Raw genomic sequence first — 13746 nt, 5'->3', positions numbered from 1 at the left:
AGGACACCGAATCGGAGATCGGTCTGGAGAATGGTTTGCATCATGATGCGATGATCGAATTCGAAGATCTGCAAGGCGCGGATGGATCCGGGGAAGAGGATCAGAGGGAAAGGGAAGAGAGGGAGTTCCACAAATTCATCGGATTTCCCGATGTGGTGGTGCTTCTCTGAGAAGGAAGAGGCGGAGCAACGGAGACTTGGTATACGAGAAGGAGAAATTAGGGATTTGTAAATACAAAAACGATCGAGTTTGTTGGAGGAGGAATAAGAGTTTAGGGAGGAAGTAGGACGAGGATTTACAGAGGATTTGTAAGTCAATGGCTGAGGATGATGAGGGTATCAGCTGAGAGAGTGCCATTCCTGTAACTCCAAACTGCTCTTGTCTTGTCGACAACGGTTGATCGATCAGGTTTCACGAATAATATTCACCTAAGTCTTTGACGATTGTCTGCAATTCTTTATTTTCTCCATTTGCAAATGTAATGTAATGGATGATATGCTTCCTCCTTCTCCTTCGCCTTCGCCTCGCTTCTCTATCTCCACTCCCTCTGTCAGCCTGCAGTTCCCAACACTTCTTATTCCTTTTCTACGAGATTTGAAGGTGGTGTGAGTGTTTCTGATGTTGTAACTTGTAAGCGTGGAATTGGAGAAAGCCGAGAGAAAAACGCAAACATAAGCGACTCAGTTCTGGTTAGCTCTGGCTCCCACTAAACGGATCGGATTTGACTTGGATACTCCAGTATCTGAATTCGAATTCAATTATCAAAATCACTATTTGAGAAAGGCATTCAAATCTGAATCTATGGGATATCCGATAATTGAATCTGAATCAGGTAGATACCGATTTCCAATTATTTATTGGTGATTATTATTTTTTTAATTTTTAATTTCCGAATCCGATTATTAGCCTCTCCTTAATGCTTCACTTTAATCGGATAATCGAAGATTATCCGATTACCGATATCCGAATCCGATTATCATCCATTTTTAGAGGAAAAAATGCCCAATACTTTATTCTATTAGGATAAATTTTTATTCGGATATTATCTAATTTGATAAACAATTATCTGAATCTGAATCCGGTTGCTTAGCAAACAAATACAGATATCTTTCAATAAGAAAGTTTTCAAATATGGAAACCCTTTAACTAATGCTAATTGCGAAATGCTGATTTCGCCTATACGATTTACGGGTCTATATCTAGCAGGTGTGCCCAATATGCTGCCGTTCCCAGATTTCATGGGGATTATTACATATTCTCCTTGGGAAACTCTTTCCCTCTAGTGGCCTCTTCTTAATTAAAAGGGGTTGCAACTTTTGGTTGATCACGAGAGTTTATGTACTAATATCAAATTACATTTTGTGAAAGTAGAGACAACTTGAAGAATATTGGTTACAAAAGCAATGATATCCGTTTCTAGAATAATGTGTGAAAGACTGTTCCTAGATTTGTGAGTTTAATTGGGTCTTTTGATGTGGTTTGTACACTTCCAAGTGGTAATTGCTTATCCGCATGACTATATGTGTGACATGGGTGCTTGTTATATTTGGTTCCACTCTTAGAATGGAAACTTACAATGAGTGTTCTGTGAGAGTAACAAGATTTAATCACATGAAATACTCTAATTCGATGACATTTATTGAAGAAGGGATCCAAACCCTTTATCATGTTTATCTATTAGAAAATTTGTACCTTAGAAAAAGAAAATTTCGTCTATTGAAATTCAATAAATATTATTTAAGACCATATTGATGCCATCGTGACACCAACTATAGGATGTTAAATTAGTTTGGGTCTAATGTCAGGTGCTTATCCGGTTGGTGATTCAATCTCTTCGTTTTGAATCATTTGGTTCCAATCGAAAGACGAAATACAGAATTTTTTTTTTTTAACCTTTTTCTGGGTAGAAGATGATCAATTGCCCGACAAAATCCCCAACAAGCACAATTTTGGATGAAGCCGACACAGAGTTGGGAACACCATAGCAATATACATATCCTCTTCTTAAACCCTAAAAAGACCTACTTTACATGTATCATTTTTCCAAATAAGGTTCGTCGTCTCTTGATTGCTTCTAGTCCTTGCCACTAAATTCAAACCCAAGCTTTCTAAACATTAAATCAGAATTCTGGTCAAAACCGGTTCTGGAGCAAAAGCCAAGAAAGTCACTGAAATTCATGACAGGCAAGTCTAGCATTGACTGGATCGTGCGAATGTCAAAGCCTCAGGCTTAGACCTTACTGAAGATTCAGGCCAATTTACAGCCCAATTCACATGCCTGCATAACATGGTCAACCACCCAAACCTGGATAAAGCATCAGAACTCCACCAAGGTTGCTTCATCCGTAGACATTGATACAAGAACAGAAGCAGTCAGAATAAAGACCACAGAAAATATCAAAGTCCTTTCCATTTAAATGTTATATACCCCACAACAGGGGGGGGATCCCCATTCATTTCAACATAATCCACTAAAAATATGGCAGAGTTGGAGAGGAAAAGAGTACCGAAACCAAAAAATGAGAATCTTAAAAACAGAGTAGCATCCTATGGGTTGGATGAGATATATATATATATATATAGAACTTCAGAAACACAGAAACCCACAAAACAGGAGAATGATAATACCTATTTACAGACCGACAAGAACCTCTTTGAACCCCATGGCCCCAAGGGGAAGGTAGCAATTTACACACACCCAGATCAAATTTCATATCACAGTAAGTGACCCAGCTTCATTCCCATCACATGCTGCTAATGATAAGTTTTTTCTACATTTCTGTTGCCTAAAGCCTCCCACAGAGAGAGAGAGAGAGAAACCCATGTTTACTTAAGAATATCTCTATCTTGATGTGTATGTACGTAAAGCTAACCTTATCACCTCCTTCGCCTTTTGGTATCCACCTGAAAAACACAACGAAAATAGTGCTAAGTATGTCAACATGGAAAAGTCTGGGCCCTAAAAATTGCTGACTGTATCAATTTTTAGGACATGCTGCCGGGTCTAAAAGGCACACCTCTACAACCCCCCCCCCCAAAAGGGTGGCCCCACAAATCAACTTGAACACAAAATCATAGTCAGTTTTTCAAAGTAATCATTTAAAATGACAAATCAAGGCTCCAATTATGACGAATCCAACCGTCAAAGATTGTCTTGTGTCCGGACCCTTTGCACAAGAGATGTACAAATCATAGCTTTCAATGCATTGCCTTGATGTAGGATGGGTAAGGTATGAGGATGCTTTATTTTGGTGAATACAGTGCTCACAAGTAATCAGTTTCTGCGCCTTGACAAAGTTTTGACCGTTTTGCGGTACCATATTAGCCAATTTTCTTCTTTTTTCTTGGAATTATTATTGCTTGACAATTTTACATGCTGCCATACACCAACATTACAATGCAATGGCTTTGCCCCTAATTCTCCTGTATCACAACCCCCCAAACAAAAACACACACACACACACAAAAATAGAGGAAAAAATAAATAAAAATAGAATGCAATGAAATAAAGACAATACCATGTAAGTTATTTAGGTATAAACCCTAACATTCAAACCTAAATGAATATTCCCTTGATGCGCCTTGCTTGCCTAGTTGCCCTCCAAAGTAAAAAAGTGCCCAGCCATTGCCTTGGTGCTTTTGCAAATATAATAAAGCAATAAGGGAATAAAACGCCACAAAATTTACCTTTGTCTCTGGATGTCTAGAAGCATTGTGAGAGCTGTTCAGGTTCTTCTGATCTTCAGCCAAGCAACTTTGACAGTAAAAGTGTTCAAGTCTTTTGGCCTCCTCTGGACTAAGCTCTATACAATGGGGATGGAACCTGGAATAGAAGTGTACTGTGCATTTTAACAGTCTAAAACATAATTTTCAGACCAAACTCAAACAACTAGGAACTCAAAGAACAAACAAATGGATCCATCTAGAAAGTTAGTATTCAGAGTCCGAAACAACTTAAGATATGTTTGCTGAATCAATGAAAAAAGTCTTTTAGAATCAAAACTGGGAATCAAGTTTTTAAGAAGATAATATAATACATTGTAAAATATATCTTCCACACTTTCTGCAGAGATGGATAACAAAAACAATAAACTTATGTTGCAACGATAAAAGAACTTCTTGTATGGTTCTATTCATATAATACTGTAGCTCTAATAAGATCAGATCAAGGAATCAGTGCAAGTATTCAAAGAGGATATCAGGCTTTCATTAGACCAGTTACAAGAGCCTATAACTCATTCCCGCTAAAGATATTACAACCAACCAGCACAATGGTTTTTTATGAACATCAAGGGGAGTGCAGTCACCCAGACCCTCAAATCAGCAATTAAGGCTCAATTAAGTACAATTAATTACTACCAAATGTATTCAAAAATAAATATTTTGAGACAGAAATAATATCAAATTCTGGAAGAAATTAACAAGCATACATTTGTTGCATGGGACTACAAGCATCCCCTCCCCCCCCCCCCCCCCCCCCAAAAAAAAAAAAAAAAAAAAAAATCCATGGTCTAAGCCACCTTTTAAACTTTACAAACCACTGCATCATCACCAGGGTTTTTTTTTTTTTTTTTTTTTTGGGGGGGGTACAAAGGGGCTTATTAAGCCAGGGATGAGGATATTAATATGTCTTAGCAAGAGTTGAACCCACGACCTCTTCACTAAGAAGTGTTGGTTTCACCACTAGAAGCAAAGATAGAAGCAATGAGCCAGCCATCATTGCAATTGGTATTTGATTCTAGTATTTCCTTCATGGGTTTGGAGGAAAATCCTCTTGCTGTGCCCCCGCGCCATCTCTGCTATATCCACCTCCATTTCTTCCAGCTCCTCCACTTCCTTTTGGCTATACCCGTGGCATCTGATGGAAATTTTCTTTAACCATTTTGGTCCCCGCACTGTCTATAATACCCGTATCCCCAAATCCACCCCCTGTTTGCTTTCATCTTGAATGGCACCTGGTCCCCTGCACCTCTCCCCATTCTCACACAGGTTTAAGAGTCTCTCCCCCTCTCTTGAGCTCCTCTTGTGACCTTACTGTGTGGCTGCCTTCGCCCACCAAAACCTTCTCCGATCCCACAACCCTAAGCCCCCTTGGCCCCCTTTGGTCTAGTTCAAAGGCTACATTCCCCGTCATTCCATAACCCTTTGGAGGGCCCTTAACCTTGCTTTCCCCACCCAGTCCTTCCTTATTGGAAGCCATATCCCCAATAGCCCCAGCTGCATCCTTTGTTGGAACAGTTTGGAAGACCATGATCACCACGTCTTTTCTTGCCCTTTCTTTAAATCCATGTGGGGAAAAGCCCTAGCTTCCATTTGGCCCCGTTCGAGGTGATCCTTCGGGTTTATCCGTGATTAGTCTTGGATTTTGAGAAACTTTGCAGGATTTGGAATGCCATCTATTTTGATGTTTCTTCTAGACTATTAGCTATCCCCACCCCCTGTTGATGATATCCCAAGGAACAAGTTTAATGTTGTCTCCTAGGGCCTTAGCTCTTCTTTTCGGTCTTCTGCTTAAAGGCCTTGTATTCTTGCTTTCTTGTTATTTGATATAATTATTTAATTAATCCAAAAAAAAAATCTTGCTAACATTTTCACATCACGGAAAAGTTGAGATAAAATACACTCTATCCAAAGCAAAATTCCAAGTAAGTATAGGCTAACCTAAAATTTGAAGTCTCTCAAGAGTCATACTTCATACTAAATCAATATAATCTATCATCCATGACATAAAATCCATTATACCAGAAAGAAAAAAAAAGGGCAGAGTCAAAAGCTAAATAAGCATTGCAGCTTACCAATCAGTGCAGCCCTCACACTGAACCATTAGGTCATCAGGATTGTATGGCATTTCACACTTGCAGTATCTGCCACACAGATTAAACAAATCAACAGGAAGGTTGATCCAAGTTAAATAGATGAATGAGAGCATGACTTTTCAAATGAGCATGAAGCACCAGCTTAAAATGACCACAAATCCAACCGAATTGGTCAAATCAAAACAAGAGATCACTAGGAAGTTATTAAAACTGAACTAAAGAATATCACCATCCCCCAAATTACAACAATAGAAGACACACAAACAATGGGGGACTCTTCTGTGCATAAAATTAGAGACCTAAAAACCAAACGTTCCTACCTCATCAGGATCAAACATGCATTGACTAATGATAGGAAGAAGAAAATTTTCCACCAGAAAGGGGACATGTGAAATCAGAATCCATTCTTAATTCTCTCAAGAACTTGCATTAACAGGGAGTAGAAAGATGTAAACTTTTTGGGAAATTTTAGTTTCAAAGTCGAACCAGTTGGTAAGCAAGTAATCAATTATTGAAACATCTGTCTACAACAGTATATAATAAGATCAAGTCAATGACAGAGTGGACATACACAGCAACTCTATCAGGATTGAAGGCTCCCGTGGAAGAGTTATACTCGAAGCGACAAAAGAAATCTTCATTACCAACCGCATCAAGCTTAGTGTAGCTCTTGAAGCTATGCACCGTACACTTGCCCTCGATGGTATCCGCGCTCTGAACATCATAGTGATCGGAAAGAAAAACCTCCTTAGCACCATGGAATTGTCTGCGACCTCCGATCGACTCTTCCGGGCGATAATACCAGCGAACTTCAACCCTTACATGCCCTCTACTATCCGATTCGATCTTCTCCACTTTTGCCACATAAGGGGGCTTAGACGAATCCGAAGGTCGCATAAGAACACAGTCCCCAACTGTCAAGTGCGCTTGTTAGAACATAAGCTTAAAGCCTTAAACAAACACAGGAGAAAAAACAATTACAAGACAGAATTCCACAAAAAAAATGTCGGAAGCTTGGTTCTTACCTCGGACTACTTTGTTGGTTCCTTTAATGGTGTAGGAATCTACTGTCCTTCTCGGTGGCCGAGCTTTCGCCATGAACAGAAGCAAGAGCGCAATAACAAGAAAGACATGCACTATGTAATTCTTATTCTTAAGTTATAAAAAGCTGAGTACAGAGAAAGAAATGGAAAGACTTGAGATTTCTTTTTCTAGAACAGGCGCGCAGAGGAGAGAGAGACACACACGAGACGAGGCAGGAGGGAAGAGAAAAGGGCGAGAAAATGGAAACTGGTCTCATTTCTTCTCGAGATATATAGTTGATTGTGAATGAGGTTTCCATCACCGTTCATCTCACGCGATAAAATTGTAGGGTCAGATGAAGGGAGACAATGAGGACATGACACGTGTCAAACATCTGTTCCCCAAAATTTGGCATGAATATCTTCATATACGGCTGTGATGACTGGGGTAGGTTCGTGGGAGCCCGTTGGTTTTATGGTATCATGGCGATGGAAGAAGAATAGGTAGAAATTATAATGCGACACAAACGGTTCAGAGGAGCAGCAGGAGTTAAAAACTGAAAGATCTCTCAAGTCCTTCTGCTCCTATACCATTGTCCAGGTACGCATAGATCCAACCCTGTCTTTGGATTTTGGAATCGATTGCTTGTAAAGTTCGTCAAATTCTTGGCCTTTTCTTTTTTATGAGACGGTTGGAGATCAGGGGAGGTCTAGGGTTTTTATGATCTACAACTTGACAAATTGCCGTAAAATGTTTTTTTTTTTTTTTCTTTCGGGGGGAGGGGGTTGGGGTTTAAGAAGCCTTATTTCCTAATCGATCGGCGTGATAGTCGCCTTATTATAAAATGCTTATGGAACTTCATAAATTTGCAATCTTTCTCTGAATGGGTTTTTGGATTGGCTACCTTAATGTATTGTTTTGATTATTGGAGTCGATGTCGTACTATGGTTGGCGGAGATGAATTTTGCAATCCCAAGTTTTAAGTATTTCAACCTCTCACAAGTGTTTTCTTTTACTAAAGAAGAAAAAGGATGAGGTGTAAGAAGAAATAGAATTGGAATTTTTGATGGAAGGAGAGCAGATACTAAAATTATTGAAGTTTCCCCTCTTTGCAATTCTTTGGTTAGATTCATTTCCTGTTCCCTGGTACATATTGATAAATTCCATGGATGATTATTCATCTGCCATCTACGAGCTGCACACCTAGTTTTACCATATGTTTGGATGGGTTTGCAGGGGCTTAAACGGGTAGACCTCGAAGTCTGCCCACATGTCAAGTTTCATCCCAGGCAAATGGGAAAAGTAACAGAGGAGAGTCCCAAAGGCTAAAGAATTAGAGCACCATTTAACCAGATCATTGATATGGGGGGAACCTGTTGAGAAAACTTCCCTGATTGTTGAAGATCAGGATGCTGAGTCATAGCTTAGTTGTTAATTCCTTACTTACCTAATTTCCCAGCTGGCAAATCAACTAGGATGGCTGTCCAACAGCCATAACAGGAGCATAGGTTTGAAACCTTAGGTCCAACAATGGGGTTCTTTATCCCAGCAGCAACCTTCAAGAGAACTAGGCAACAGCCAATAAAGCTTCAATAGCAATCTGAAAAGTCAATTAATCTATCTTCCTTACATTCCCATCCAGGGGCGTATTTATATGGCTTACCTAACTGATGACAAATTCAAGGAATTGAACTCCTAAAGGTAACCAACTACTAGGTCTCCCAAGCTAACTTCTAACTGAAGCAAAAACTTTCGATGTTAGGACTTCTAAATCTAACTCAAATCAGCTTAAAACCGGGCCCAATTACCTGCATAATTAGAATTTAAAAGACCTCTTTGCCTTCCGCTTAAATTGGACCAAATTGAGCCAGGGTCTAATCAAACCTCATTAAAAGGCTGCACGACACCCACACCGACACCACCCAAAAAAGAGAGCCTGAAGTGTGTTCCTCTATACTACTAGTAAGGGTAAGACTTGGGAAGTTTCCTGACTTGCATATGTAGGTCTTTCGATCAGCATCATCCAGCCTATTGTTCTTCATAACAATAGTAAGTTCAATCACCCAATCCCATGGGATTTTTCTTCTATCCTCCCAATTCCCCTCAGCCTAAATCCTTTTCTCTATTTTTGTTTTTGAAAACCCTAATTCCCAATATACAATTGGAATCCTCCCAAATCCATTTTTACAGCCTATACACTTCATCTCCTTCATCCCATCAAAAGGAGCACTTAAAGCATTAAACAGACAAAAAGAAAGCAACGCAAAACATGATATGTATTCATTATGCCAGAAGTACTTGTTCACCACGCATGCAAACCCATTGGGATTTCGGCTGTGTGACTGATCTGTTTTGGTATTCTTCTTTGATACTATCTCTTCATGCAAACAAGTAGTTCTTGTTTAGTTTTGCTGAAACGGATAAGAAAGATTCATTTGATGTCATATATACTATTTCTATCATACAACTTAATTCTTAGAAGAAATTTTCTGTTCTTCCTGTTCTGTTAACTGAGCTTTGTTAGTAATGCTGTTCTATTTTGTGTAGCTATTCTTTCTTTACTTCTAGGCGAGTAGTCTTAGTTTTTCTTATAGCCATCTGTTTAGCTTGATTGCCTCAATGGTTGGTTTCAATGACTGGACATTGCGATCCTCCCATCCCAAAGTGGCGGGAGCCTCGTGCATGGGGTACATCTCTTCTGGACTGGATATATTAATTTCAACTTCTGTATTTATATCCACATCTTTGCATGAATTTGTCCTCGTTCATAATATCCAATTACCAGTTTGGAGATGATCTTATTTTTCTCTGTGGTCAGAAACAGGTGATTGGTTGTGAATCCAATACATATTACCTATAATCAAGAATTTTGTTCAGTTTCTGACTTCAGATTAAGATTCTGGGAGATGTTGATAATTGTGTCGCTTTATTGTGTGGTCATTCTTTATGCAAATAGTTGGATCCATCTGACAGCATTGTAATTTTTAGTAAATGTGGCCATCTTAAAAGTGCAAGAACTATGGTATTAAAGTACATTTTGTGACTAGGACATGATCCAAGGCAAATATGATTTCACTAATAAAGTGTTTTAGCATGATCATCCCACTATCCTTTATTTATTTATTTATTTTTGAGTTTGATATGCTTACTCCAAGATCCTTTTTTTTTTGGGTAGCAATCGAGCACAGTAAAGTTTTGACTGATGGAATTAAATATAGATCCTGAGGATGATTTAATGGCCAAGAGAATTATACCTGAAAAAGTGCAAATTGATCCAAGAAGAGCTCGTTTTCCCTATTGTATTGTGTGGACACCCCTTCCTGTCATTTCATGGTTCCTACCTTTCATTGGCCATATTGGTATCTGCCGAGAGGATGGGGTCATCTTGGACTTTGCTGGACCCAATTTTGTATGTGTGGACCACTTTGCATTTGGTGCAGCGGCCCGGTACATTCAGATAAACAGAGAAGAGGTAACATAGCATGTTCCTATTTCTCAGTTCATTTAGTTATCTTTAAATTGTCGGTGATGTATCTAATTTTTTCCTTAATGAGTGATGTATCTAATTGAGTTGCAAAAATCACCTGCCAGCAGTGCTGTATCTCTCCTTTTGTTGAGCGTGAAATTCCTGATAGATATGAACAAAATGATCTTGTTAATGAAATGATGACATGGGATGATGCTCTGCGGAAGAGCACACAGGAATTCCAACATCACTCGTACAGCTTGTTTACATGTAATTGCCACTCCTTTGTTGCAAACAATCTCAATAGGTTGGGCTATGGTGGCACTGGCAGGTGGAATGTGGTGAACCTGGCAACATTTATCTTTCTCAAGGGACAATGGGTGAGTAAAGGGGCTATTGTGAAGTCCTATTTACCATTTGTTCTGGTTCTTAGCCTAGGGCTAACATTTGGTGGTTGGACCTTTCTCACTGGGTTGGCTTTCTTTGCCTTCATTCTTGTTGGTTGGTTTGTCGTTGGTACATATTGTTTCAAGGATCTGATTCAGTTGTAGCTTTTCTTGACATGAATGTAAATCCCGGTGCTTTACCACAAGATAATATTTCATGTTTAGTGACATTCGTAGTATAACTTTTGTGCACTGGTTGCAACAAATTCAGTTGCAATTAATAAGATGAGATTGTTCCATTTTCAGACGTGTGATGTCTTGCAGATTGTTGAATCATAAGATTCTTCGAGGTAACATGTTGAAGTTGCAGTTTTGTCTTCCTCGTGTGAAATCTTGATTCTTTCTTTGCCCTGAACAACAAAATCAGCTACCATGCAAGAGGGAAGAAACTGGCGTTTTATGTTTGATATTGCTTTACTTTGGGAAAAAAATCGTTTGCTGTGCACAGCAGTGCAGTTTCACAGAAGGACACATGTAATATACCAAATTAATGAAGGATACAGTTCAAGTTTCCTTGACGGAGGAACGAGAAAAGAGATGAGAGAGGCAAGGTTGGAGTTGAATCGGGTTTTCTATCGGGTAGAGGATGAGATCCATTTAAACTTACATTTAGAATATTGTTTCAATCTGAATCATTAATTTGGTATATTACATGTGTCCTTCTGTGAACCTGCATGTGCATGGCAGACGATTTTTCCCCCTTTCCTTTGTGGTCAAATGAATATGCCAGAAGTGAAACAATTGGCTCTGAGGATTCTCCTTGTGAGGAGGTATTCGTTTAACATGCAGCGTGAGCGCAACAGATGACCGTTGCAAGTACCGTTGGGGTTCTTCTTCGCATTCTTTGAATAGACTTTGAATTCAGGAGGCATTTTGAAGTCAGAACATAGAGAAACTTGAGAATGCAAATAGAGTCGGAATGCAATAGAGTCAAGTCTTTTTTGTTTTTCTTTACCGGTAGAAGCATACCAACCAGTCATTACATAATGTGTGATGAGGACAGCTATCCAATGAATAATTCAATTTATCTCCTGTGTCGGACTCATCTGCTTCATGGGTGTTATCATCTAGTCTTTTTCTCATCGATCCTTCTCAACTCTGAAGGAGACTCAACCCGGGATTAAAATCTGAAGCCGTCCCAACCGATGTGATCATATAATGGATTCAATGGTTGGGATGGTTTATTGATGAATCCATAGTCACAAAACCCAAGTGAATATTGCCAATGTAGGGTTGGTTAAGTGCAAGGTTTAAAGTATCCCACGATACGTATCTATATTTGACCCAACTGATACGATACATCTCGATGCATCTCTCCATTGAATTACACTAAAATACATTAGCCAGAGCGATACAATACTCGATACAGAACGATACATCTCTTAAAATCACCTGACCGATACAATACTCGATACTGATACTTTAAACCTTGGTTGAGTGGTAAAGATCCATAATTCTCAGTGGAGAGGTTGTGGGATTGACTCTTACGGACGGTATTTCATTTCTCGTATTAAAAAAAACATCAATATTAATTAAAAAAAAGAAAGAAAAAAAATCAGGTGACCCATACCCCCAGGTTGATTGACCTATAAAAAAAAACCAAGTGAATTTATTTAAGATGATTAGTTACTTATCATTATTACTAGTGTAAGATTTACATGATAAATCCCGGGCGACCCATACCCCGGGTTGATTGACCTAATGGTCAATCTCCCTCAGCAACCATATCCCCTGGGTTGATGGTGTCTCTTTAGGCAACCCCTACTTGTTACTATTCATGACTCTTATTTGCTAGTTTTGGTTTTCGTCTCTATTTTCGACGTAGGACTTTTAAGATTGTTTATAACCTTTAACTAGGATTGTTTGACACTTGTTTAAACATTTTTTGATTCTTTTATAAAAGTACAATTTATTCTCAAGAATGAAGAAATTCATTTATTTATGCTTGTCTTTTAACTCTTAATGTAATATTGGAAACCAGATATCTGATTGAGTCCTCATGTTGCTGCACCTCCGGCATACTCCTACTCCTCTACATCGGAGCCACCGCCACCAGAAGGAATAGAGACTTTCAAAACCCCCTAAAAAAAATCATAGATGACAACACAGGGATGCCTATGCTTTCATTAGTTTACAAAGCTTTCCCTCTTCTAATTCATCTCGTAACCACCACACTCGATATTTCTATTTATTCCTTGTGGGTTCAAAACCCAAAAAAGAAATCATGGATGAGAGCCCAAGGATACCTATGTTTTTGCTGGTTTATAAAGCTTTCCCTCTTCTTATTCAACGAATAAAAGGCTTAGAGACAGAGATCAGATTTGCAGATAGCTTCATGTACTGTAGATCACTTAAATTCCTTTTGGGTGAGTATTTTAGCTTAATTTTAGTGGGTTATAGTTTTGAAACATTCCTTCACGTTGGTTATTGAGGAATGGGTTTATGCAAATTGACGACCTTACTTGAACAGGATCTGTTCTATAGGCTTGTACCTCTGTATCCTTGAGTTCTAAGGGTTTATACAAAGTGCCAAATGAGTAAAAAATGAAACTGAAAATTATAGAAATACTGGAGAGAAGGTCGATATTGACATCATTTTCTTCTGTTTGATGAATCAGTCAGACATGGAAAGGTATTAAATAGTGTAAGAAGACTTCATGAACTGAACAACTGAACTCATACATAAATGAACAACCCTAATTAGTGGATGAAAAGGAGAAGCATCAGAAATCGAACTAGATCTCTTCATTTTCAAGCCCTAATCAGTGATTTGCTCTTTTTCTTGGAAGCATGTAAGGACACTGGTGGGTGATTTTTGATAAGATGAAAGTGGGGTAATAGTGGGTAATTTTTTTTAAAGAGAAAATTACACTCCTGCCCCAAAATAGAGGCCTTCAAGCACTGACACACTTTATATTTAAAAAGTACATAAACCCTAAAATTAAATTTTCATTGAATATATTTGTCAAATTTATTACTAAAAACAGTTAAATTA

The 13746-nt window shown here is 38.6% G+C and overlaps 2 protein-coding genes across 3 annotated transcripts; one reads left to right on the top strand and one right to left on the bottom strand.

Annotated features, from left to right (window-relative positions):
- Window positions 1–1931: 1931 nt before the first annotated feature.
- Window positions 1932–7083, bottom strand: LOC149016972 (chromatin remodeling protein EBS-like). Its single transcript, XM_089151277.1, has 5 exons — window positions 6842–7083; window positions 6388–6730; window positions 5796–5864; window positions 3688–3823; window positions 1932–2904 (listed from the first exon to the last, which is right to left on the bottom strand). The coding sequence occupies exons 1-5, from the start codon at window positions 6912–6914 to the stop codon at window positions 2878–2880; spliced, it is 648 nt and encodes a 215-aa protein (XP_089007403.1). The 5' UTR covers window positions 6915–7083; the 3' UTR covers window positions 1932–2877.
- Window positions 7084–7339: 256 nt separating this feature from the next.
- On the top strand, window positions 7340–11321 carry RTH (RTE1-homolog). 2 transcript variants are annotated; one of them, XM_089151273.1, is made up of 3 exons: window positions 7340–7439; window positions 10015–10311; window positions 10431–11321. In XM_089151273.1, exons 2-3 carry the CDS (start codon window positions 10042–10044, stop codon window positions 10854–10856), a joined length of 696 nt encoding a protein of 231 aa, XP_089007399.1. In that variant the 5' UTR covers window positions 7340–7439; window positions 10015–10041; the 3' UTR covers window positions 10857–11321. The 2 variants fall into 2 exon arrangements, with proteins under 2 accessions (XP_089007399.1, XP_089007400.1); XM_089151274.1 differs by having other exon boundaries at window positions 10434–11318.
- Window positions 11322–13746: the final 2425 nt, after the last annotated feature.

The sequence above is a fragment of the Hakea prostrata genome, chromosome 4 (genome assembly GCF_041222555.1).
Source record: "Hakea prostrata isolate BN-2017 chromosome 4, UWA_Hpros_2, whole genome shotgun sequence".
NCBI lineage: Eukaryota > Viridiplantae > Streptophyta > Magnoliopsida > Proteales > Proteaceae > Hakea > Hakea prostrata.
The sequence above is the reverse complement of the archived record's forward strand: the minus strand, read 5'-3'. Positions and strand labels throughout refer to the sequence as shown.

Bases quoted from the DNA above. Each gene is read 5' to 3' on its own strand.
- LOC149016972 (XM_089151277.1), bottom strand. From the start codon at position 6,914: ATGGCGAAAGCTCGGCCACCGAGAAGGACAGTAGATTCCTACACCATT. The intron at 3,824-5,795 runs GTAAGCTGCAAT...CTTCTATTCCAG, and splicing joins TGTGAGGGCTGCACTGATTG to GTTCCATCCCCATTGTATAG. The intron at 2,905-3,687 runs GTAAATTTTGTG...TGTGTTTTTCAG, and splicing joins CTAGACATCCAGAGACAAAG to GTGGATACCAAAAGGCGAAG.
- RTH (XM_089151273.1), top strand. From the start codon at position 10,042: ATGGAATTAAATATAGATCCTGAGGATGATTTAATGGCCAAGAGAATT. The intron at 10,312-10,430 runs GTAACATAGCAT...ATCACCTGCCAG, and splicing joins TTCAGATAAACAGAGAAGAG to CAGTGCTGTATCTCTCCTTT.